At 39.2% G+C, this 26,758-nt stretch overlaps 2 protein-coding genes across 2 annotated transcripts in view; one reads left to right on the top strand and one right to left on the bottom strand.

Moving 5' to 3' along the window:
- The first annotated feature begins 4,002 nt into the window (after positions 1 to 4,002).
- Positions 4,003 to 11,391, top strand: LOC119427410 (thrombospondin-1). The gene is made up of 22 exons (XM_037695016.1): positions 4,003 to 4,022; positions 4,112 to 4,193; positions 4,338 to 4,897; positions 4,981 to 5,059; positions 5,139 to 5,228; positions 5,319 to 5,428; positions 5,740 to 5,865; positions 6,219 to 6,315; positions 6,406 to 6,579; positions 6,661 to 6,837; positions 6,921 to 7,094; positions 7,185 to 7,465; positions 7,546 to 7,764; positions 7,860 to 7,967; positions 8,374 to 8,533; positions 8,620 to 8,738; positions 9,127 to 9,361; positions 9,462 to 9,689; positions 9,775 to 10,046; positions 10,135 to 10,232; positions 10,313 to 10,452; positions 10,543 to 11,391. The coding sequence occupies exons 2-22, from the start codon at positions 4,130 to 4,132 to the stop codon at positions 10,548 to 10,550; spliced, it is 3,519 nt and encodes a 1,172-aa protein (XP_037550944.1). The 5' UTR covers positions 4,003 to 4,022; positions 4,112 to 4,129; the 3' UTR covers positions 10,551 to 11,391.
- A 3,258-nt stretch (positions 11,392 to 14,649) lies between these two features.
- Positions 14,650 to 26,758, bottom strand: part of fsip1 (fibrous sheath interacting protein 1) — a 35,030-nt gene continuing 22,921 nt past the window's right edge. Inside the window, exons 9-10 of the mRNA XM_037694771.1 lie at positions 24,347 to 24,499; positions 14,650 to 14,766 (exon numbers count right to left, since the gene is read on the bottom strand). Coding sequence (XP_037550699.1) covers positions 14,650 to 14,766; positions 24,347 to 24,499 — 270 coding nt within the window. The remainder of the gene's footprint in view (positions 14,767 to 24,346; positions 24,500 to 26,758) is intronic.

Here is a 26,758-nt window from a genome sequence, read left to right as displayed (position 1 = left end):
TAGATAGATAGATAGATAGATAGATAGATAGATAGATAGATAGATAGATAGATAGATAGATAGATAGATAGATAGATAGATAGATAGATAGATAGATAGATAGATAGATAGATAGATAGATAGATAGATAGATAGATAGATAGATAGATAGATAGATAGATAGATAGATAGATAGATAGATAGATAGATAGATAGATAGATAGATAGATAGATAGATAGATAAAGTGCTACACTGATGCTTTCTTTCTGTAAGGATTTTACTTTCCTATTAAGGAGAATAACATCTGTAGTTTCAAGGAATCATCTCAGACTGTTTGTCATGTTCTCTTACTCAATCAAGGATTTGGGGCCCACTGACGTCATCTTGACAGGGACCTGCTACTGTAGGACAGCGCTGCTCTCGTGTGGGAGGACATGATTGGTCTGGAAAAGTGTCAGGACGTATTGCGAGCCCTTTCTTTGTCTGATTCATAGAAAACTACCTCATAACGTGTTTAAACAGTGACAATATCACCTGAGCAAAGTAAGAACGACACAAAGAGTTGGTGCTTTGAAGATTATTTGAAGCACATGGATGGTTTGGAAAATACATTGACGTGTACATGTCTCATTCTGTTAAAGTTTAGTCATTTTCCAACTCAGCCAGAGGAGCCAAACTCATGCTAACTGTGTTGTAAACAAACCACGCTGGCTCGTGTCAAGAGCTTTTCTAAGTGCTTAAATAAACAGAGGTCTTAGAGCAGGCAGATGCTCTTACTCTGAGTTTAAAACATAAACTTTTAAATGATGTCCCAATCTTGATTTTTTTTTAGGCAAAGTTTCAAAAACAAATCTTGTGTAGTCAGGTAGCCCCTGAAATATTTATTGGGGCGAACTCTCAGCTGCTACCACAACAAATTTGAGCTCTATATCTGTAAAATCACCCACGTTCAACCATTTTTATTCATTTAAATTTGTAAAAAAAATTTAAAAAGCGGATAAACTCTGAATAACTAACCTACAAACAACAAAGAGCTACCGCAACTGTATAAAAATGCTCAACTGTTTCACCTGATGTATCAACTATATGTCCTTGTTGTTTCTAAAATCAACGGGTGGAACAAAATAAACTGGTTTTCTTTACATGATGACGATGATTTCAATAACTTTACCATACTTGTGGTGTGTAATCTGTAATTAAATGTAAAAGAATGGAAGTATCAGATGGTATTGTTTGATTTTTAGCATTTTAAAAATACTCCCACACCTCAGATGTGTTGGCTCGGTATAACACAAAGATGGCAGCCGTATTGAGGCACAGCTGACATAAACCATGGACGGTAGGTCAAGAACAGAGGAAAAACGCTTGTCCATTTTTTTGCTTTAAGCTTGTTGGTTGGTTACAAATTGAACTCTTTAAACATGATATGTTGACATTGGATTTGTTTAGTGTATTGATGCAGATATCTGGTTAAAAAAGTGCAAATTAAATAGACTCAGCAGCATGAGGTATCTTTATCTGGACTCGTCCAGATACGTGTAGTGATTAGGTCCATTTGAACTCCCTCCTACTGACTTTGTTCTAAAGCTCCAACAGAGGGAGGAAAACTCAAAGGATAAACACTTTCTATCTATGGGCTGTTTCCGTTTCATCTCTGTATGACAGGTATTTATTAGATCTTGGCAAGTCCTTTCCCACACTGTGAGCTCACAAGAATGCCGACGGAGAAAGAAAGAGAGATGTGTCCAGTCACACCTACCTATGATATCTCCAAAATTCTTCTCCATTAAACCACCACACCTTGATCCCATTTCACAGCCCTGAAGCCATTTTCCACTTGGATAACAGTCTGACCTGTGAAACTTCGCTTCTGCCCCGTCAACTCCTGCAGGCTTATGTTCCAGCGAGGTGAGCAGTGTGTGCTGTGAATCAGGCATGTCACAAAAACAGCAGCGGCGATTAAAACGAAAGCCTGCGTTCCTGCAGATGCTGGCATCCACAACGCCGCATGTTGCGTCTCATCACAAGCACAGCTCCGCGGCCTATTTTTAGCCAGACGGCCCCTCACTCTTTTAAGCACAAGTCATCCCAGCAGGCAGGCGCCTCCGTGTTCCCCTCATCTTTCCAGAAGGTTTTCATCTCAGTCCCGTTCACTCTCATTCCTCGGCTTTTTCTTTGCATTAGCATCAGCGTTTAGTGTGATTCATTTACCAAACACCGATCTTTACTTTAAAAAAGGACAAATGTGTTGAGGGATGAGCTGAAGCAAGTCTCTGTCAAGAACTCTCTCTTTAGTTTGTGATGAAAAAGAACAGCAGGAGAGAGACGAGGTCAAAGGATGCTCAGCTGTAAACTTTAACCCTTTACAGAACAGGATGTTGTGATTTCTAAGAAACTGAGGTAGAGGTGAAAAGATCTCCATGGTTTCTTGGAAACATATTTAAGGTACAAAATAATTTGCATTTGCACATGGGTTACCAGTGGTTATAACATTACTGTTTTTTTTTTGTTTCATCTTTCGGCTGCTCCCTTCTTTAGGGTCGCCACAGCGAACTAACTAGCACAGCTGTCTGTATGGTGTGGGGGGCTACCATCTAGGGTGCTGGAGATGATGAGGGTTGAGGGCCTTGCTCAGGGGCCCAGGATGGAGGCATGTGGGGGGGTTCACTTTTCCCACCCACATTTTGATGCTGTCGGTCTGGGGAGTTGAACCGACGACCTTCCAATCACAGGCCCACCTTTTCTAGCCTCTGTGCCACCACTCCCCCTTACGGTTATAATATTATTTAATATGTAAAAATACATCTTTAAAACATAGATGTGGCTCCAGGTAAATGTTTAAATGTTTAAGTGTTTTGTAGTCCCACCTAAAATACATTTTGCTCTTATTTAAGGAGGTTGTATGTATTTTTTTTTCTTCAGATAACAATTTGGCTTTTTTATTATTAATAATAATCATTTAATAAGTAGTAGTGTATTTTTTTTTTTTTTTTTGCTAAATCTTTCAAAATATAAATGTTTCAAATTTTGCACCACTCACATATGAGAAACAGAAAGATTGATGTTTTGATGTATGGTAATGCAGCAATAATTTACTGATAGTGAATGATTTTATGGCAAAATGTTTTTTTAGAGCAGAACTCAACTTGAAAATAATAAATTAACTTATAAAGTACATAAATTAGGGGATGATGACAGCAGCATTAGCAAAGTTTTTGTCAGTATTTCTTCTAAATTGTTTACATTAAAAATGATGTAAATGAACAAGCCTTCAAATTTTTTACACACTTTTATTTTATTTTATTGATTTTAAGTAATAGCAAGCCCCAAAGGCAATATTAATTTCCCCTTTTTCTGTCCTGGACCAGAACAGTTTGTTCTTTACTCAGTGAGCCCCCTAGTGGTCAGAATAATAATAACACTCTTTTAGGAGGAACTTTTACTGTTTGACACGAGAATAAACTGAAACTAAAACTTGTAGGGGAAGAAAGGAAGCTTAAAAAAAAGGATTATGGATTTGTCTGAGTCTGCACTTTAAATCTACAAGATATATATATATATATTATCTATATGATCTAGATCATAAAATAAAATAAATATTAGACATGTCCCGACCGTGATTTTGAGCCCAAGTATAAAATAATTGGAACAATTAGACCCATAAGGTCTGTTTGACCGGAAACGATCCTGGTTTTGGTGCGCAGATGAAATATTTGTCTGGTGATGGAAATTCAACTCCGGAATGCATATTTCTGTCTCCCCTCTGAGCGTCTCGGATCATTCCTCTGATCGTGAGGTAAGAAGTCCGTCCCTTCCTCCTGCTGCTTTCTGATTGGTCCAAACAGGAGCTCAGGAATGTCCTCTAAAGACATAAAAAGCACCTAAGAGAGAAGCAAAAGTCAGTTGAATAACTGGAGGAATAACGAAGGACTTTGCAACTTTTGAAAACTAAAGGAGGAGGATTTATATTAAGTGAAGCAGGAGTTCTTTTTTCTTCACCTTCTTCTTTTTTACTATTTTGAAGTCATTTTTTCATTCAAAGGTTGGCAGAAATCTTTATTATTGCGCTTTAATGTCCATAATTTGCTTGCTTGTGATCATTAATGTTCATATTTTGGGCTTTTTTATTAGTAGTTTTTAGATTTCAAGATGATGCTGTGCAGCATCGTTTGCCTGTTGCTGCTTTGGAGCTGCGAGGGCGCGAGACTGGCAGGTGAGAGTGGTCGCTTATTATCACTCCCCCACCCCCTTTTTTTATTTTATTTTACAAATAAAAAATGTCAATTTGTTTTAGGCTATATTTTATGGCAGGTCTGTCTTTATTCATCTGACCTGAGTTTTCCCTTTTTCCTGTCAGAGAGCCGTGATGACAACAGTGTGTATGATTTATTTGAGCTGGTTCGGGTCAATAAGAGGCACAACGGAGTGAGTCTGGTAAAAGGCGCAGACCCCTACAGCCCTGCGTACAAGGTCCTGAATGCAGACCTGATCCCCCCGCTCCCCGACAGCTCCTTCAGGGACCTCCTCGACTCCATCCAGGCTGAGCGGGGCTTCCTCCTCCTCATCAACCTGAAGCAGTTCAAGAAAACCAGGGGCAGCCTCCTGACCATCGAGAAGACCGACGGATCCGGACCTATTTTCGAGATCATCTCCAACGGGAAGGCGAACACCCTGGATTTGGTGTACTCCACCGAGAACCAGCTGCAGGTGGTCTCCATCGACGATGCAGATCTGGCCAATGGACACTGGAAGAACCTGACGCTGTTCGTCCAGGAGGACAGGGCTCAGCTTTTTGTTGGCTGTGAGGAGATCAATGTGTCAGAGTTGGATGTGCCCATCCAGACCCTGCTGGCCCGGGAGCTGGCAGACAAAGCCAGACTCCGGATTGGAAAGGGGGCTGCAAAGGACAAGTTCATGGTAAGAAACATATACAATATGCACGTTGTTCAAATCTCATTAAGGCTTAAACATTTCTAATTGTTTTCTTCTTCATTTTGAAGGGAGTGCTTCAAAATGTTCACTTTGTGTTTGGCACCACTCTGGAAGCCATTCTAAGAAATAAGGGATGTCAAAGTGGAGGTAAGTCTTAAAAAACACTACCTCCAGATTAAGTGTGTCACAGTAATTAGAAATCAATTTATCTTCTCTCCCCTTTTAGCAGCCCTCACTGATATCATGACCCTGGACAACCCGGTTAATGGTTCCAGCCCTGCCATAAGGACCGATTACACTGGTCACAAATCTAAAGGTGAGACATCTCTTCCTTTAAGAGTCATATCTGGGTCTTTGCCCCACAGCTTCAGGAGCTGAGATAATTTATTGTTCTCCTCTCGTCCAGCTCTGGACTCCGTCTGTGGCTTCACGTGTGAGGACATCTCCACCATGTTTAAGGAGCTCAGAGGACTCACTGTGATCGTGAAGCAGCTGTCATATGAACTCCAAAAAGTGGTAAGCTCTAATGACCATCATTCACTCCCTTTCTTCCTTCGTGTATCTCTCCTGCTGCATAATGCATTTTTATGTGTACCCACTTGTTGCTGTAATATCTGTCTCTAAGCCATATCATTAATGAGAGGCATGTGAATGCACAGATGTGTTTGGCTGTTGGCCACATTTGCAGCGCTTTCCTAGATTCCAGCAGTGTTTTAATCACAGTGCCCTCCATGATTCATCTGTACTGGAACGTTGGCAAAGTAAAAGTTTTCCATACTCTGTCCTAAGCAACCCCTTCTCACTCTCACACTCTCTTTTTCCCTCAGTCTACAGATAGCCAGCTTCTGAAAAATCTAATGGACATCCACAGTGGCGTCTGCATCTATAATGGCATTATGCACAAGGACCAAGATGAATGGACAGTGGATGGCTGCACTGAGTGTACCTGCCAGGTAAGCATCAGCACACCCTCAGGAATGCAATGCTTCTTCTGAATTATATTAACCCCTTTTTAGAATTACTTTTTTCCAGTCTGAAAGCCACTACATCCTCTGAAATCAATAATGTAGCATTAGGTTTTATTACTTCTCACCTTTTCGTAAAAGTTATTCATGTACTGTAATATTAGTTCAGTTTTAGTGGGAGACCATCGTCTTTTTGTTTTTATTTTAAACACAGCAGTTGCGTCAAAGCTCCTTTTCCAAATGTAGCAATAAGTCTTGGAACAAGATCAGAAAACTCAAATGTTATTGTTGTTATTGTTGCTGTCAACCATCTAAAAGCTGTTCACTATTCCACCATGCAGAACTCTGCTACTGTGTGTCACAAAATCTCCTGCCCTCTCATCCCATGCGCTAACGCCACTGTGCCTGATGGAGAATGCTGCCCTCGCTGTGGAACACGTAAGTTTCTCCTCAAATCTGTTTAACCCAGTCAGAATTATTTCACTTAATAACTCAGATAACTCCTTATTTTACATCTGTCCCTTACAGCAAGTGACTATGCAGAGGATGGTTGGTCCGCCTGGTCTGACTGGACCCATTGTTCAGTGACTTGTGGCCGCGGCATCCAGCAGCGTGGACGTTCCTGTGACCGCATCAACAGCAAGTGTGATGGAACCTCTGTCCAGACTCGTGACTGCTATCTGCAGGAATGTGACAAACGCTGTAAGTTATTGAACTTCTTAACACTGCTCCAAATCCCTGCTCAAGAACGTTGTGAATTAAAATTATGTGCTTTGCTTACAGTCAAACAGGATGGAGCCTGGAGCCACTGGTCGCCTTGGTCTTCCTGCTCTGTGACTTGTGGTGAAGGGGTCATGACACAAATACGCCTCTGCAACTCTCCCACACCACAGCTGGGTGGTAGGGACTGCCAGGGAGAGGGACGCCACACCAAAGTCTGCGAAATGTCACCCTGTCCTGGTGAGTTTAGCATTTCAACCAAGGGATTTGGTGCAAACTTTCTGTATTGAGTCAAATAATAATAATTGTTTATTATGTTTCAGTCAACGGGGGTTGGGGACCTTGGTCGCCATGGGATACTTGCTCTGTTACATGTGGTGGAGGAATCCAAACCAGAAAACATATCTGCAATGACCCTGCACCCAAGTATGGTGGAAAGGATTGCGTTGGTGATGCTGCAATGGTTCGAGTTTGCAACAAACAGGACTGCCCTATTGGTATGTGTCTAAACTTTGAAAACAATCAGGAAAAACTGCACAGTTCTCCAGTGATCAAGTTTTTAAGGTAAAATATGTTTATGTCCTCAGATGGCTGCCTTTCAAACCCGTGCTTCCCTGGTGCAAAATGCACCAGCTTTCCCGATGGCTCCTTTGTGTGTGGCAAGTGTCCAATTGGCTACACTGGTGATGGGATCACATGCAAGGATATTGATGAGTGCAAAGAAGTTCCAGATGCTTGCTATACTCTTAACGGAGTTCATCGCTGTGTCAACACTGAGCCAGGTTACAACTGTCTCCCCTGTCCTGCACGTTTCTCTGGTCCTCAACCCTTCGGAAGAGGAGTGGAACAGGCAACTGCTAAAAAACAGGTTTGGATTGTTATTTGTTTGCTGTGGTTTTGGTTAGCATATACACAGATTGCATTTTTTAACTCTGTAATTTGCTTTAGGTTTGCACTCCCCGTAATCCTTGCAAGGATGGTAGCCACAACTGCCATAAAAATGCAAATTGCATTTACTTGGGCGTTTTCTCGGAGTCCATGTTCCGCTGTGAGTGCAGGCCTGGGTATGCTGGGAATGGCCGGATTTGTGGAGAGGACACTGACCTGGATGGATGGCCCAACACAGACCTAATCTGTGTGGAGAACGCCACCTATCACTGCAAAAAGGTAACCCAACCCCACAGGACAAAAACCATTGTAAGCCGTGTACACCCTCTCATTTTGATGATTGCCTTCTTAACCTCCCTTTTGTTCCTTTATAGGATAACTGTCCCAACCTTCCAAACTCTGGGCAAGAAGATCATGACAAAGATGGCCTTGGTGATGAATGTGACCATGATGATGACAATGATGGTATCCCCGATGATAGGGTGAGTAATCTTGAATGTTTTTTTAGCCCCAAACCAAGCTTTCCTCAGAGACCACACATAGCAATCAGCTGTAGCCATCCTTCCTCTGGGCAATAGGAATGCAGTGCTCAGGTTTTTTGCTTTCACCAGAGTCACAGTGGAAAGTCAGTAGCAAAGGAATAATGTACTATAATTTTCACATAAAGCCAGAACCGTAGATTAGGTGGCTGTTTGCCCATAATTCTTAGTGTGGATTTGGAAAGTTGGGCAACAAAAATGCATGTGGTAAAAATCACTAGTGGAATATAACATTTCAGCCCAAGTAAAAAAAAAAAAAATGTGGAAAATCAGTTTGTTTTGCAAAAGCAAATTTTTTTCTGTTGTGACCCATTTTAGTCATGAAGTTCATATTTTTCTATAAAATTAGGACAACTGCCCGAGAGTGTACAACCCTGGGCAGTATGACGCAGACAGGGATGATGTTGGTGACAGCTGTGACAACTGCATTTTTGAAGCCAACACTGACCAAGCAGACACAGACAACAACGGAGAAGGAGATGCCTGTGCTGTTGATATTGATGGTGATGGTAAGTAATAATTCCGAATAAAATCACATTGGTATATTTCGGAAGTCTTGGAAATCATTGTTAAAGCCAGTGTTTGCACATAATAGGCATTCTGAATGAGAACGACAACTGCCCGTATGTTTACAACGTGGACCAGAGAGATACAGACAGGGATAAAGTGGGAGATCATTGTGACAACTGTCCCCTGGAGCATAACCCAGATCAGGTAAAGTTAAAGTTATCTTCGATCTTTACACCACAGCTTTCCTGATTGACACATCTTATGTTGACATAAAAGATGCAGATGTACAAATGTATTTTATTAAATTATAGGAATGTGATAGCTGTGATGGAGAAATTCAATGAGTTTGCTTTTATTCTCACCCGTCCTCAATAAATTATGAATGAATAATTTGCTGAGATGCAAGAACACCACACGCCTGTCTGTGGAAACATTGTTAGGATATATGAAGACAAGGGACAAGGGTTACATCTTTCATATGGACACTATTGAAAAACAAAGAGGGGCTGTTTGAATAGAGGATAAATGTCTCACGGTATGAGGAGCTGGTGTTTGTGTAATCTCCTCATCTCTGAATTCTGTTATTCCACAGGTTGACTCTGACTCAGATCGCATAGGAGACAAGTGTGACAACAACCAGGACATTGATGAGGATGGTCACCAGAACAACTTGGACAATTGCCCCTACATTCCTAACGCCAACCAGGCAGACCACGACAAGGATGGCAAGGGAGATGCTTGTGATCATGATGATGACAATGACGGCATTCCTGATGACAAAGACAACTGCCGATTGGCATTTAACCCTGATCAAGTGGACTCTGATGGTGAGCTCTACAAACATTAATGGCGTGTGTTAATTTAAGGTTACCTGTACTTATTTTTAATATTCATCCTTCTAATTCTGTATCAATTTTTTTCTTTCAGGTGATGGCCGTGGAGATGTGTGCAAAGATGATTTTGACCAAGACAATGTTCTGGACATTAACGATGTGTGCCCCGAGAATTTTGACATAAGCGAAACTGACTTCCGACGATTCCAGATGGTTCCTTTGGATCCCAAGGGTACTTCACAGATTGACCCCAACTGGGTGGTTAGGCATCAAGGCAAAGAGTTGGTGCAGACTGTCAACTGTGACCCTGGCATTGCTGTTGGTATGTAGACTGGAAAAACAGATGTTGTTGTAAGTGCATGGTGAAAAAGTGATTGAAAATCCTTACAGTGCTACTTTCAATTCAGGTTTCGATGAGTTCAGCGCTGTGGATTTCAGTGGGACCTTCTTCATCAACACTGACAGAGATGACGATTATGCTGGGTTTGTGTTTGGCTATCAGTCCAGCTCCCGCTTCTACACAGTCATGTGGAAACAGATCACACAGACCTACTGGTCGAACACACCTACAAGAGCTCAAGGCTACTCTGGCTTGTCAATCAAAGTGGTCAATTCTACAACAGGGCCTGGTGAACACTTGAGGAATGCTCTGTGGCACACTGGAGACACCCCAGGACAGGTGAGAGCAGGTTCAAGTGACTTGAAATCACTTTCATATCAGGTTTGATTCAAATCGCATTTTAAATGTTGCCAATCCACACGTTCAGGTGCGCACTCTGTGGCACGACCCCAAGAACATTGGGTGGAAGGACTTCACGGCTTACAGATGGCATCTCATTCACAGACCCAAGACGGGACTTATTAGGTAAGCTCAAAATCACATTCAAGAGCAAATACACAGTCTGTCAAGACAGTTCTGAGCTTATGTGAATGTGTATTATTTAGGGTGGTCATGTACGAAGGCAAAAAAATCATGGCTGATTCTGGAAACATCTATGACAAGACATATGCCGGTGGGCGACTTGGCTTGTATGTCTTCTCTCAAGAGATGGTTTACTTCTCAGACCTTAAATATGAATGTAAAGGTAAGCTCCGACATAAGAGTTCAGCACTTCTTGTTGACTTGTTACCACTTTAGACTGTCTCTAAACATGTCTGTTTGTCATTTCTTTCAGATGCATAACTGCACCCTCAGAACAGAAGAATGTATCAGTGCAGATCATAAAGGGTCCAGATTGATTTCAGTTTTCCTCTGAGAATTGCACATTGGAGGTATGTTGAGCAAGTGAGCTAACATGGGGAAAGGACCTCAGGAGTTAAAGCCAAATGAAAGTTAAAATACAAGCCTGCACCAAAATCAAATTGTGAGTTCAGCTTTGCTAAGAAGAGGTGAGCTCACTCAGTCTGATCTGCATTGAAAAAGGGTCACTTTTTTTCTTATTTTTTTGCTTTGCACACCCGAACTGTTATTCCTCTGTGGACAAGGGACCAAAGGGAAAAGTTTTTTTTTTTTTTTTTGTTAAATAATATTTTTTGAGCATTAACATACATCTGCTGTGGACTCAAAGATGCAGTGCTCAATATGAAGAAAGCAGTTGGAGAACTTTGGGGGGTAAAAAAAAAACATGAAGGAACTGCTGAGGGACCACGGACAGTATGGAATGACCGATACAATTAAAGAGCGTGAATGTTGTGCGTTTCTGCATGTGTAACACCCAACAAGCCTAGTGCTGAAGAAATTTGAAATTTAGTTTGAACTACTCCGATGATACCAAACACCGTTTGTTACAGACATGGTGCTGTCTGCAGAAAAGATGTAGAGCTGGCCCAATACATTTCTCCTCTCAGGAAAGAAAACATAAAAACGCTAGCAGGATTGCAAAAAATGTAACATGGCCTTAGATAAATTATCAGCAAATTATACCTTTTGTGTTTATTGACGATCAGGAGACACAAAGAGTGAGGGCTGGTCAGCTTCTGTAGATTTTTACAAACTTAACATTTTGAGTTTATTCATCTCGTGCATCTTGCTTAAGAGGAACCCATTACAATTATCGTAAGTCAACGTTTTTTCAAATACGTAAAATTGCTTCCAACTGGGAGAAGTATTCTGCTTCTGCAGTGTGCATGAGCAGTGTGCCTGAGTTTGTGTTTTTGACAAAAAGGGAAAAAGGAAACCCTTTATGTACAATTATTACCTCATATGTTTTCGTGTTGAGGCCTGCAACACACAAGAATCACTTGTAGCAACAGAATAAATTTGATGGCTTCTTTTTTTAAAGCAAGACTTTTGTATAATTTGTTATGCTGTATATGAGATATTTTTGTAGTAAACCTAAACAGGAAAGGGTAAATTCAATGTTGTCTTGTTCTGCTATATGTATTTCCCGTGCTCTTTTGATAAATTATTCTGTTTATGGTTTTTGTGTAGATATATGCTATTTAAATAATTTATCTAGAGGTGTGACCTCTTCTGAAAGCGTTTCTATCTGTATAAACCTTTTTGCACACAGACATGAGGATGTCTTTGTTATATTTTGTATTTTGTACGTCTTTTTTTAATTATTAGTGAAGCTTTTCTATAAACATTTGTACCATAGTGCTGTTTATAATCCTGTTTTTTGTTTTGTTTAAATTTTTTTTTATCATGTCAACTGAACAATAAAAGTATAGAAAAGGGATAAGAAGCTTCTTGGTGTCATTTAAGCTAAAAAGCTATGTCATCTCTACTATTTCTCTGTGATTTTTTGAAATGATCAAATCTATCATGGTAATGGTGTTCTCCATAGAAATTCATAAGGAGATGAGCATTGCTGTGCAAGGCAACTTAAATCCTCTTGTTGTGTGATGCTCGTCCTGCAGTTTACAAGCAATTTCAACAAATCATATATCAAATATGAAATGTATCAAATAAATCATATCAAAACGTTCAGCTCTTTCAGGACAACATGACTTTCAGTATTACAGCGTTAGCTTTTGTAATATTTATCCTTTTCTGCCATTTTTTTCTCATAGAAAATGAATTAAGCTCATTTTACACCCTTTAAATCTTTAGATTTGTTTACAACCTTTTTCTGCTTTTTTCACATTTTGTTCTGCATCAGCTTCTTTCAGCTTCCTTGTGCAATTTTAAACATTTTTTTCAGCTGTTTTGTGCTCCTTTCAGATTCTTTCTAACTTTTTGTGCTTCTTTTAATTTATTTATGGTAATTTCAGCTTGTTATGCTCCTTTCAGCTTATTTCTACAAGTTAAATTTTTTTCTGCTATTTCAGCTACTATTTAGCTTTTTATACTAATTTTAGTCTTTTCATTTAATTCTCCATTTTTGCACTCATTTCAAATTCTTTCTGTTTAATTCAGCAAAAACGTGCTCTCTCCGCTTCTTTCTGGTAATTTAAGCTACTTTCTGCTTTTTAGTTGCTTTTCACCTTATTTGCCTATTTTAGCTTTTTTTCCATACAATTTATATTAGTTTTTGCTCATTTCTGCATCTTTCAGCCTAATTGACTTCTTTATGCTAATTTGTTGTGTTCCTTTCAGCTTTTTTTTTCTTTTTTTGCTCTTTCAGCTACTACTTAGCTCTTTTTATGCTGTTTATAGCTTTTCAGGTAATGCCACATTTTTTTTTTAGCTCATTTCAGTTCTTTCCACTTCCTTCTGGTAGTTTAAGCTTCTTTCTGCCTTTTCAGATACTTTTTAGCTTTTTTTTTTCTCATTTCAGCTTTTTTTTTTTTAGCAAATTTTCAAATTTTTGTGCTTAATTAGTTCATTTAAACCTAATTCACCAAATAAGTTATTGTTTCTTTCTTCTGTTAAATTAGATTTGTTCTTCCATTTCAGCATGTTTTTATTTTTAATTTTTTTATAGCTACTGGTAATTTCAGCTGTTTTTCAGCAAGTTCTTCAGCAATAAGCATTTACACAACATTTTCACAGGAAATGCAAGCTGACTATAGTGATGCCTTGGAAAAAGGGAATATTTATGGGAGTTAGACAAAAAACTCAATATAAAATATAACCCACTTAAGCAGCACACAGATGCATGGACATCTTTCGTCTTCACGCAACAGCAGACCTCTTGAGTGGTAGACAGGAGTTTTACATTGCCGAGTGTTAAATCGCCAAACATTTTCAAAACGTGCCTGTTTCCTGTATTTAAACAGATGAGTTACTCAAGTTGTACACCTCGATCCCAGTGGATCATCTGCAAACAGAATTCCAGCAGCTAATTTAAGTCTCACATGGTCAAAAAACAGCTGTTATCTAAATCGCAGACAGAGTTTGCTGCAGGTCTCTTTACATTAGGAGTGACCTCATTCTTACCAGAGTGAGCTCACTGGGTTTCCATTACCCAAACTAAGCAGCATATAGTACCTTCCACTCTGGAAACATATTGTGTGGGTCACATACATGGTATAATAAACAAAAAATGCTGCACATGCTTGAAAAATAAGAGAAAATGTAGCTTCCATCCAGTGCAATCATGCTGTAAAGTGATAGCATATGCTTCCTCAAAGCCAGTTGAGGTGTCTGATGAGATTCCCTGGAAGATAATGCAGCACTGGCATCCTGATGGGATTTAACATGTTGGTCTGGATATGTTTTAAGTAAAAAGGAATGTGAGATAGTCCTTGCCATTTTGACAGGGTCAAAATGTGTGGATGAAACAAGGAGTGTGTGTCCGCAGGTGTCGATTGCCAGGAGAGTGGAAACATGGGGGGCTATGGGTAAAGGTCAGCCAGGTGCAGACTGTGAAAGTAGGAGCACATTGAAGTTGGTGTCAGCTTCCACAATGAACTAAACTGAATGGATCATTCTCAAAGGTATAGGTGGAATTCAGATCTAAATTAAACTGAAGCTCACCTGAGGTTTCATCATGTGACAACAAAGTATAACAGAAATAATATATTTCATGGGCAATGCTTAACTTTAATGACTAACAGTGTTCAAAGTTCACCCAACTGACTTGTTGCCGTCAGTCAAGGTTTATGTGTTCATCAAAACATTCTGCAAACATAACAAACCCTTTATTAGACTTAATAAGATTGATTTTCTTCTCGTCAATTATAGATTAATAGAAAAATTGGCTCTGCTGATCTGTTTTCTCATGCAGTCATGAACAAAACTAAATCAACAAGTTGCAATCCAGCTACATATTACAAACAGAAAGACTGTTTTCATTCATTAAACCTCATTTTAGGCAACAATTTTGTGTTGATAGCACTTTTTTGAAATGATGATGTGATGTGCACTGACAGCAGATGGACAAGTCGGATGTGCTTTAACTGTCCCATGATGTTGCTTCATTCCTCTGATGATCTGAGATCCAGCTCTCTGTCAGCTCACATTCATCCAGCAGGCGAAGCAACTGCTCATCTGTAAGATCTGGTGCTTCTTTCTGCAGGAACAAAAAATAAATGCATAAACAACTGCATGCGTACGCTCAATAAAATGTGCTTTTTTTTTTTTTTTTACTTCAAGATCATTGTCGTTCATTTAGATTTCACAAAAGTGACATCATATGAACCCCCAAATCCTAAAAAAGTGAAGACATGAACATCCTCAGCTCAGGATTTGACGTCTTCCCAACATCCCTTTTAAATTTGCTTCTAACAAATTTGCTGGACTTCGAACTCAGCTTTGGAGAAATGTGGATGATGTGTCGAGTTAAAATGGAACCTGACAGAAGATTGGCACTCCACACTAATTTAATGGCATGCTGCTTCTGTCCCCTGTGCATAGCTGGAAGCTGTGCGGGGAAAAGAAAATACTTCACTTGGTTGCAAGTACTGTTTTTTTAAGAGATAAACCAAGTTCCTCACGTGCTGTCTGCTTTGGACAGCATGTAAGTTCAAGGATGAAAGCCAGCCTTCTTGAACTTGGGAGGTAAAGTCCACGAGTGTTCCTGGGGATCATGTGTTTTCAGGCAGCTGTCATCTTTTAGCTCCAATCGTTTGGCTGTGCAGATCTGTAATTCCTAGAGATGAGGTAAGACTAATTCACCTGCGCATTGAGTCCTCACAGACAGTTACCATCTCCTGGGGTGAAAACTTCTCCTCTACTTAGACAGCTGTGATGCAAAATGTCCATTTTTTCACTAACATCCACTTGGTGCTTGTCATGACGTGGAAGTTGTGCCTGAAGTGTGTCCAGAGGTGCAAAATGCTTTGCTTTTTTTAATTTGAATGACAATCATTACCATCATTATCTCAGTGTGTGTGCTGGTGTTTCTAACTGCCATCCCTCTCTGAACAGAATGTTCTGGGTCATAAAATGACGATACCCTCACTGGGCTATTATATTTCTGTAGTGAACCTGATCTGACCCTTATCTGACCCTTATCTGACCCTGATGACCTCAAATCTACCAGATGGACAGAGACTGTTATTTTCATTGATCTGAATAAGTCTGAGCCATCTGGTGACTTTCTTTCTTGAATTAATCAAGCAGAAAAGACAATCCTCTATAATCATTACTGTTTTACAAATGTTTGATAATCAAATTGTGTTAGTTTCACTTCAATGCTTACAGGTTGAAAAAGAACTACTCATTTTTATTTTACATAAACAGTAAGTAATGATTTTTATTCCTCATTCAAAGAAGAAATCAGATATAATATGCATTTCTTGATTTTCTGTCTGAAATGAGCCAAGTCGTAAGTATGTGAAAGTTGAAGCTTCGGTCAACTAAATGTTTACTGAAAAAGGGATGTCATGTTTTACTATTTGGAAAGATACAACAGAGTGAGGCTCCAAAAAGTCTGCTGTTTCTCCAATAATCTTTTCTGTCTGTAAAACAAATCTCCTTCCCTGACCTCGACTTTTGATAATACCTTACGTCAAACACCACTCCTCTTTCTGGTACATCCACGAATCAGAAAGCTCTAAATTGAACCGGAAGTCGACCCATTTAAAATGTGGCAACTTCCCAGTTCAAGTTAGTTCTCAAGGAGTTCTCAAGGAGTTCTCAAGGAATTCAGAAGAATTTGTTAGAATTCATGGGGAATTCATGGAGAATGGTGAAGTGAATAGAAGAGAATTCGAGAGTTGCAGGAGAGTCAGAGACGTTTGGAATTATAACTTCTGTTTGAACAACCCACGCACGACTATCTAAGGATTTCAGCAGCTCTCAACGGAGACGCTGAAAGGTCTGGAGGATCCCCTATCGAGCTGATCTATCATCACCAGGTAACGGTCTCTTCTTCGACTAAAGTGTACCGGAAGCGAGCTGAGATCTGATGAAGCGTGCACGTTCTGGTCAAACAGATTAAATTCCCTCACATATTCCTCTGTAAGAAAATCTCCATTTCATCTTAAACTCTTCTCTCTCTCACAAAACCAGTACAGATATTTTAGAAATATCTGAAGCAAAGTCCTCAAATCACCGCCGAGTGATTTGAAGTTCATTTTCTGTGAAACTTGTCTGTTATTACTTTCATATTTTGCCAAATTAATGTAAATGTTTGATGTTAAACTTTGATTCTGAAAATAAATGACTCCATTCATTTTGATGGGTCAAAGATAAATAACGTCTCTCGTTACATTTCTGTTGAATTCAATACACGACATTACACAGTCAGAAAGATGAGGAACTCGTGAAAAAGTATGCATATATCTCATATATTTGTCATACTACAACTAGTGACACGTACCTACGTGACTCACTACATTTCTAATCCTTAGGGCATTGATAAGTATTGACATTTGTTTGAACTTCTTTGATCCGCAAAACAAGCTATAATTAAAACATTCATTGAAAGAATGCATATCACCCATCACCTTTCAAACCAGAGTTTAAAACTAAGACGGTAACAAAACAAAAGCTGATGGGGCAGCAAACTTACTTTGAAGAGACATGGAGGGAGAACAGAGCAGGACACCATAGCAGACAATCCATGGACAAATGAGGAGACACAAAGATGCAGAATATAAAGGAACACTAAAGAAAGACAATGAAGAACACCTGGGATGATTGGGATAGGGGACAGGTGTGGCAGGAGTTGGCAACATGAGGGAGAGTAGAAAAATACAAGGATCAAAAGACACAAAACACAGATCCTCACAGTACCCCCCCCCCCCCCCCCCCCCCCCCCCCAGGATAGTCAACTACTACCACACCAAATTTTAGGTCAACATTTGTAAAAATTGATGAATATAGACAATTTGTCGGTTTGTTTTTTAGATTGGTTGTCTGTCGTAGCCATCTTGAATCAAGTGAGTCTAAAGGCCAATCGATTTAAGCGTCATGCTATAGATTGTTTGATTCAAATTTGCTCAGTAATTCCTGAGATATTTTGCTAATGATACAAACACACATACAAACACAGACAACAACATTATCGGTCGACATGTACTAATAATGTGGTTGAAGTCTAAGATAATTTTGCTGAGTTCTAATTAGCAGATTTACAATTATTTTACTGAACACAGATAAGAAAACAACTTGCTTCAAAATAAAGTTGAAAAACACAGATGATCCAAAACCAAGCAACGTCTCCTGAGAAAACATCACACCCATGCAATTATCTTTCTCTCTTCCCCACACCCTGCTGAGTAACTCAAGGCAAAAATCACATTCCTGTGTCTCATCTATCCACTTTAACTGAAACTTTTTGTCTCCATCCATCACCTGTTGACCAGACCACCCTCTGAAACCCTCCAGCTCATCCCCAGAAACCAGTCGCTGATAAATATCTCTGTCATGCAAAAACCATTCTTATCCAGAGCTCCTTCATATGTTAGTCATGTCCTTGTTATGACCCTTAGAAGTGTCCAGTGTTGGATAAAAATATCCTCTATTCATTTGACTTACTCAAATAAGCCATTTTAACCAGTTTTACTCGCAATTTACATGCATGGAGCCCAGTCATGAGAATCTGCCACGAGCAGTGTGCGAGAAATGTTTTTATATGCTTATCAGCTCCCAGCTCCCAGGCAGACACCGATGACCTTCTCCATCCAGTTGCACATGCAAGATCAAATCAGCTCATCATTCAGCCTTCTTTGCGAGAGAAAAGAACTCTCTGGTAACTCAAACACATGGTTCATGGGCAGTTAACATTCTCAGCCATAGTAGTTAAAAAATGTCTATAAACTTTGACCAAAATCCCCTGACACCCAGTTGTTCAGTTTGATGCTATATCAAACATTCGAGCCTGGGTTGTTGTTCTGTGGCATGTGTGGCTGCTAAGACCCCAAAAGTTCATTGAGTATCTCAGTGCACACACATGAATGTCTACAATATAAAATAAGAAACAACATGCAAGTAATCCTGAACAAAAACCCACCGAGATTGTTTTTTTGTTTTTTTTACAGCAAAGAGGCCAACAGAGAACTGAAATTGCTAAGGACAGTTACTTAAATGAAGACTTATTTTTAGATACTTCCATTGTTTTTATGCTAATTTACCGAACATTCCACCATGTTTTTATGACAGCATTAGCTACCTGTTGCTTCTGGCTAATTTTGTGAAGAAAAAATGGAGAGAGAGCATTTCTTCATTTATTTTTTGCTTTGACTTCATGTATGAAGCAGAATGTGGTTCACCAAATTAGGCATTTCCAAACCCAGTGAACCAAACAAAGGGACATATATTTTAGTATGTGTACTATGAAAATTATTAAATACCAAGTACACAAAAGGTTGTTTTTTTTAATCTATAACCTTTAAGTTCAAATTACCAGGTGGTGACATCCATCTGATCTGCTCCAGACACATTATACTTAATTATGTCATTTAGTCACTTTGTCAGACCAAAAAAAAAAAAAAAAAATCTCTATTCCTGACATTTTTAGCAGCGTTCTTGCTATTTTCACTTTGGCTGCTGAACCTTCATTTATCCTCCTTGCAACATTTGAATGTAATCAAAATAATAAAGAAGGGATTCCACATTTTTTAACTGCTAAGCAAATGGCTTAAAGGTGAACTTCCAACCTGCAGTAAGATATCCAGGTTTTCTGTATCAGATTTCCACCAGGAGAAGAACCTAACAAAGACAGAGTTGTTCAGCCCTTCAGCTATCTGCCTTGCAGTGGACCACCACCCCTGCACAGCTCATATTGGCTCTTCTACACACACATACACACATGCATAATGCAGAACCAGTTTTGCCCAAAGTGTGGGCTGCTCCACTTTCAAGGTCTTTCACTTCAGTCACATACCTGAACTTTATCGGCCTCAGAGCCAGAGGGCAACGATCCTCTAATGTGCAGAGGAATGCTATTCATTGCACACCCGCTCAGAGAACTAACAAGACAAGGCCACAATACTTTCTGCTGTAATAAAGTGGTAATAAAACAATAAAATAAATCATGTCATATGTCAGTTCTTGTTTTAAAATGGGTATAACAACCATAAAAGAGTAATTAAAGTCAGTCTGTGGTGCTTTTTGTTCACAATATCCTCATTTCATGCAAAGCACCATCCACATTTACCTCAGTAATAAAAAAAATACAGCGCTTTACATGATCTTAATGTTTTGGGGTATTTCTGACAAAGGTTTCTTTTGACACATATCAGAGCCACATGGTGTTTTTAATCTAAAGACGCTTAATTTTTATTACCCACTCAACATTTTTTATGATTTTTCTTCCTCAACAATAGCTTTCCATTCTCCAGTCTTCAAACCAGCAAGTGTTAGATCACGCCAGCTACAGAGTGAATTCAGGACATTTTATGCTTTATAGAAACAACTTTTTTCTTATATTTGTTTTATTTTTATTTTTTTATTTCTCTGATAGAATATTATAAAAAAGGCTTTATTGAAACCTTGTTTTTTTTTGCCTTAGCTGTCTTGTGTTTTTTTCTTTAAAGGGAGCCTGGAAAGAACGATGACACCGAAAAATGCATAAACTTAAACATTAATGTATTTTTTATATGTAATTTAGGGAAAACAATTCCTTATTATTCTGTGTTTTTGCATTTGTCTCAGATCCATAAACCATTTTTGACCCAAAGCATTAGAATTGAAAATCTGGCTTTGGAAATATTAGAACAAGTATAACTTGCAATAACATCTAAAGTGTCACACAATGCAACAAATCATGATATCATAATTTATGAAGATATACAGTAGCAATATAAAAAGATCAAATAAAAAAAATCTATGAGTGCATGTAAGAAGCATTTTATTAACATGGACAAGTGGAGAGTATTGTATACTTTTTTGGGGTCAAATTATTGTATTTTTTTTTTTTTGGGGGGGGGAACTTTTAATAATTTTATGATGTTATGTGCCTGAGGCACATTATTATTACTATTTTGTCCTTTGGACACATTTTGGGTTTGGGGTTAACTAATTAACCTTTAACTGTTTTAAGATGTGGCGTGTTCTGCCCACCCATACAGCTGGTTCCAGGGAGCTCTCTCTCTCTTTGGGCTCATTTTGTTTTGCCTGCTCTCTGGCCACCCTTGTTTTGTTTTGGCTCTTTTTTTTTCCTGTCGCTCATTCTGTCCGGGATGCATCTCGATGGGGTAGGCCACCACCGCCACTGTCCTCTGCCTAACAAGGTAGTTTTTTGCTAACTTTTGTCTTTTTTTTGTAGTAATTTTAGCCTGGTGTCTTGTTTTCTCTATTTCTTTTTGCTATAGGTGTTTTTGTGTGTATGTGTGTGTGTGTGTGTGTGTGTGTGTGGGGGGGGGGGGTCTAGCTTTAGTCTGGTACTAGCAACGGCTGAGACAGCCCTGTATGGTGTTGGCCCGCTGAGGTATCTTTTTGTTTTGTTTGACCGACTCACCAAGTCCATCTTTCAGTTAAAATTTTGGGGGTTTTGTGTCTTTTTGGTGGACATGGGAATTAGGGATTCTTCATTTTCTTTTTTCCCCCACAGGAAGCTGTTTTTTAATAAATTGAATGTTGAACCTTCATGTTTGAGTCATGTGTCCTCCTTTTAATATGTTGTGTTCATGGTGTACGTAACATATTATCCCGGACGAGCCCCCATTTAATATGTTACGTCCACCTTTAAGTTAATACTTTGGGTTTTTGTGTGTCTTTTTTTGGTGGGCACAGGATTTGGGGGTTCATAACGATCTTTTACTTTTTTTTGCAGGAAGCAGAAGCTTTTAATAAATTGGATGTTTGAACCCTCATGTTTGCGTCACGTGTCCTCCTTTTGATATGTTGTGTTCTTGGTGGACATAACAATAACATCACTCAGTGTTCTGCTCTAAACTGCAATAGTATTGAGTTTTGGGGGCTCATGATATTATTTAGCTGTGAGTTTTAATATTCCTCATAATTGGAGCAACATGACTATCTAGACCATGCTTTTGTGTGTGAGATCAACTAAACAAAACCAAAATGTGCCATACATTCTTGAGCTTGGCAAAATAAAATCTATTCTCACAAAAACTAAGTATTGTGGAAGAACAGCAGGCAAAATTTGAAAACAGTCTAGAGTATCAAATGTCAGTCAACATTTGTCAAGATTAATGGCTAGAGGCTTTAAGCTTAGATGTTGTTCCCACAAATGCCAAAAAACTGTGAAATTTTCCTTTAAAATATAAGAACATATCCAACATCGACTGCTGCACTTTCACAAGAGCAAAAGTAAAAAGTTGATCAAATTTCTGACTGTAAAATCAGTTCTGGTGCTCAAGTTAAAATACAGAGAAAGGTTTTTTTTCTCCCTATTTTGATGCATCCAAATCACAGACTAGAGTGGGCTCATCTCTTCCTGTTTACTTAGACCTAATGACAAAAACAGAGTCTAATGTTGAGAAATCTTTTCTTAAACCGTCTCTGTGTAACAACAAGCATGAAAATAGAGCTGAAAAGCAAACGGAAGGTAAATGCAATGAAAATGAGAAGGTGATGAAAGCTACTAAGAGAAATCTTGTCCATAATTCATATTTTTCTGGCACATTGACCACTATTCCATGGAAAATAAAGAGTTTAGAAACCCCTTAGCTTGCAGAATGCACTTCAGTGCTAAGCTCGATGTATTCAGGTCAGCTGGAAGGTGCCATGGTGACTATTCACTTCTGCCTGCAGAGGACTGCATGTCTTTGCACGAGTTCTATTTGCACGTTTACAAATATTTTATAAAAAGTATGTGCTGCTGGGCTAAATGCAGAAGGAAATGTGCACTGATTAATATAAAAGGGAATGAAGCTGATGGTACCTACAGATTAGAACAAGCCTGCTCTGCTGGAACACCCCTGTTTTACAGTAAAACGCAGGGATGGTCCATCCTTTCACAGTTGATACAGGAATGCAGCCAAATGAGGTCGCAGGAGAAATAGCAGCAGATGAAAGCAGCTGTCAACCATAAATGTTTTACACGCATCTTATCTTCTCCTACTGGAAGTGGCCAAGTCTTCGCTGATCAGAAAGGATATGAGAACAATGAAAAATCAGAGTGATTTGTTTTTCTGGCTCTGATGTGAATTTCATTGGAAATTGTATTATTCAGATAGAAAAACACAAAAAGAAGAGTTGACGCACACGTTTCCACAGTACGTGAATCCACGTCAGCCCTGTTTTTGTGTGGGTTAATTCAGACAAAACAAATAGCAGCTCTCCAAGGCGATGTTTAAATTATTCCCATGACTCACTTTAATTTGAGAAAAACAATTTGTACTCTCAGCTGAGACCATTGGGAGCTATACACAACAAAACAGAGAGCAAAAAAACGTATTTTTCAACGTTTACTGACAATTAAAATGTGTTAAACTAATTAATAAAAATATATTCACGGAACTGTAAGTAGAAATATAAAATTGTAAACTTCAATTAAAGGCCTAACATTCCTTGAATGAGTGAATATCACCTGCTGCCTTTCATGACAGGATTTTAACTAGTTTTGGCTCAATATCTGTAAAATTGACTGAATTATAGCCTTTTCTGTGCTTCCTAGAGTCAATTATTATAACTGTAATGCTCGGAGACTTGAAAATAAAATGTTCAAACTTGTTATCATCGTGTTATAATTGAACAGATGTAAACACTCTGTAGAACAGGTACATCCTTTAGGCGTAAGTAGTTAGAAAGTGAGAAAGTGAGAGTGCTTGACTTATGAAAGTTATACAAATCAACTTTATGAGTCCACTGCAGCTGTGTGAGACTGGCTAAGAATGCCCTCCCAGACAAATCCTGTGCCAGTAAATCTTTTCAAACCACAAAACAAGCCCGCTGGCCCTGAGATTATATAGTGTGAGTGTGCTGCTCAGGCTCAAGTCAGTCACTGTGTTCAGACATTTACTGATAACCCATAAAACCAAGTGACTCAACTAAATGCAAAGACGGATTTTCCAGCAGCAGCAGCCGAAAGACCGGTGGGTTTAAATGCTGTCATAATCATGAACAAGCATTTTCTTAAAAATAGACATGTCTTTTGAAGTGAGGGTGTGGCCACCACTTATATTTGTAATTACCACACTGTTTGTGATCTACTTTAAGGTTTAAATTAGCCATAAATGCATCATTTTGTGGTTCAATTTGCACTCACATGAGAGCAGATTGTTGCACAACACCATGACGTGCCATCTAGTAAAAAGACAAATACATTCAGTGTTTCTCCGTCTTTGAGCATAAAATTTAAAGTCCTAAATGTCAGAGAAAGCAGAAATCAGGTTTAGTATCCGTCTTTGTTCGTGGAACATTCTTGTTCTGTGTCTTTAGCTACAGAGTTTGGGGAAAGAACTTCTGGTTGTAACTCTGCAGACCCCCTTAAAACCAGACAGGGGGTTTAATGCTCCTAAGGAACACTGCAGTGAGGACACTTAAAAAGGCAACAGAACACAATGGAAGGTGTGAACCCATCAGTAGAGAACGTTATCCTCATGTAAACTCTGGACTAAAGTAAGAAGGGAAAACCATCTGAGCCTGAAGAAAAAGAAATATTACATGTGAAAGTGTACTACCGGTAATTTGTCACACTACAGATCCAAGGTGTTAAAATGCACTTTCATTATTCAGATGTAAGTCTTAGTTTGAATATAAGCATATGCTTTTTTACCATGTGACTTTAAACTTACAGTCATCTCCTGGCTGAGGCCCAGAAGCTCCAGCTGCTGCTGGATTTCCCGGAGCCGCCGCTCCTGCTCTCTCCTCTCCTTTATATCCTGCAGGACCTTCTCTCCTGGCTGCCGGTCCCTATCGCACTTCCAGACAATCTCGGAGCCGAGGACCTGATGCACAACAGACATGACGGGTTCTCACAAGGAAGGAACACCTCATCTCACATGGGTGCACTCAACCGAGCAACACTCAGTTTATATGGTTGGCACTTGGAAGCATTAAAAATAAGGAAATAAAACCACCACAATTAATTCATGCAAAATGTTCTTTTCACTAAAACGCCTGTTTAGATTAGTATAAACCAAAGGCTCTTTACTGCTTATTGGAGAAAGCTTAGAGTAGAACCACATTCTTGTTAGAAGAACTAAGCTTATCTAATGTCCTTTTGGAGTGCAAAATAAATCACATCTTTGTGGCGTTAAGAGGAACTAGGTTAACCACATGCAGCATCCAAAGCAAATGTTGAAAATGGGTCAGGAGGAATAAAAAGTGAAAAGCTTGACTTAATCACCACAGGATGGATCTTTTTTCTTTATGCCTTAAGTACAAAGTCAAACAAGAACCTGTCGCAAGGCCAATAAAAGTTGGCAGAATAGATAAAACTGTTCTAAGTAAAACGGAAATTAAAATTTTCCGATGTCTGGCAGACTTTAAGCACCTGTCTTCTAATCGTGACCACTGCCATTAACTGGGACTCTCAGCTGCTATAAGAGTTCATTTAAATTACAGCTGAGCAAGAATGTAGGTGTATGACCCCGCTGCATCGTCTGCTACTGCAATGGTAACGCTGCATGCCACCGCAGTGCCCTCTACTTCATCTTGCCTCCTTGGGTGAAAGTGTCCATGGCTGTTCTGTTAGATATTTTTGTTTGTTTTAGCTGTTCCCAGGGTATTATTTCCTGCCGAGTTTTGGTGTGTTGATCTTTGTGTTTCATTTTCTTTGTGCCCTCCATCCTGTCTTTCCCTCTCCTCCCACCTGAGTCAGGTGTATTTTGTTTTGGAACGTAATGGCCCGTCCTTTGAAGGGAGGGTACTGTCATAATTTGCGTTATTTCTTTTGGTTATTTAGTTAGTTTATCTTTTAGTTTTATTTCTCCTTGCAATTATTGTTTTATTCTTGTGTCCTTTGTGTTTTGGTTCAGCTCCCTTTGTTTCCTTGCCAGTTTTCATTTTTACCCTCAGTCAGCCTCCTCAGTTGTTCAGTCAGTTACCACTTACACCCATTTGCAATTAGTAATCACCCAGGTGCCATCACTTTCCGCTCACCCCCCGTCCTATTTAAATCATCCCTGATCTCCACTTCAACAGTAGTTTATTATCCTCGCTACAACCTGATGTCTCGGTCTCTCTTGTGCGCCTATTGTAAGTTTTGCTGCCACGCCAGCCTTTTGTTTTGTTTAATAAATAAATTAGTTTTTGGTTTTTTTTAACTTGTGCTCCTTGTGTCTGCCTGCATCTGGGTCAAATCCCTTCATTGATTGTGATAATGTTAAACCATATTTTATAAGTACTTTTAAAAACATCATATTATAAGAAGCCAGTTTGGACATTTGGTAAGGATGCTCACTGGACGTCTCACTAGAGTGGATTTCAGGGCATGTCTAACTGGAAGGGCACACTGGGGAAGATTCAGGACATGTTGGAGAGACTATGTCTCTTGAATGGCCTAGGAATGTCTTGGAATTGGCCCATAAGAGCTGGAAGAGATGAGTGTGGAAAGATATGTCTTGACCTCCCTGCTCAAGCTGCTGCCCCAATGACCTGACTTTGTAACAAGAGGAAGAAAATGGATGGATGGATGGATGGATGGATGGATGGATGGATGGATGGATGGATGGATGGATGGATGGATGGATGGATGGATGGATGGATGGATGGATGGATGGATGGATGGATGGATGGATGGATGGATGGATGGTCATATTTTGACACAGAATTCTGGTAAAATAAACTTCATACAAATAACCCCAAAAAACGTTGGTTCTGAGGATGTTGCCACAGACTGTTTTGGAGTGTCAATCAGCACCATATGGTTGAAACCTCCACCTCTCTCAGTTTGTCTGGATGGCAGGCAGTGATTTAATAACAGTTAAATTGATGGATATTTCATAAAATGTTGATATCTCAATAAGGACTTACTTATGACAAAATGGTATAGGTTATTAAAGATGCTGGGATTGAGTAGACAGTATACAAGGAAGTGCAGAGTTTCTAAATCAACTATGATATATTTATGTTACAATGTTAAATCCAAAAAAGAATGGAAGTTTAGTAAAATTCTTAAAGATGGCTGAGCATCTTATTAAACAAAACAGACAGCTTGAATCATCGGATATACATTGGATTTGCCCATAAACGTAGGCAACTAC

The sequence above is a fragment of the Nematolebias whitei genome, chromosome 21 (genome assembly GCF_014905685.2).
Source record: "Nematolebias whitei isolate Nwh7 chromosome 21, NemWhi1, whole genome shotgun sequence".
NCBI lineage: Eukaryota > Metazoa > Chordata > Actinopteri > Cyprinodontiformes > Rivulidae > Nematolebias > Nematolebias whitei.
The sequence above is the reverse complement of the archived record's forward strand: the minus strand, read 5'-3'. Positions and strand labels throughout refer to the sequence as shown.

Coding starts and splice junctions, on each gene's coding strand:
- LOC119427410 (XM_037695016.1), top strand. CDS start 4,130: ATGATGCTGTGCAGCATCGTTTGCCTGTTGCTGCTTTGGAGCTGCGAG. Junction 6,580..6,660: donor GCAGGAATGTGACAAACGCT/GTAAGTTATTGA, acceptor CTTTGCTTACAG/TCAAACAGGATGGAGCCTGG. Junction 7,765..7,859: donor CCACCTATCACTGCAAAAAG/GTAACCCAACCC, acceptor GTTCCTTTATAG/GATAACTGTCCCAACCTTCC.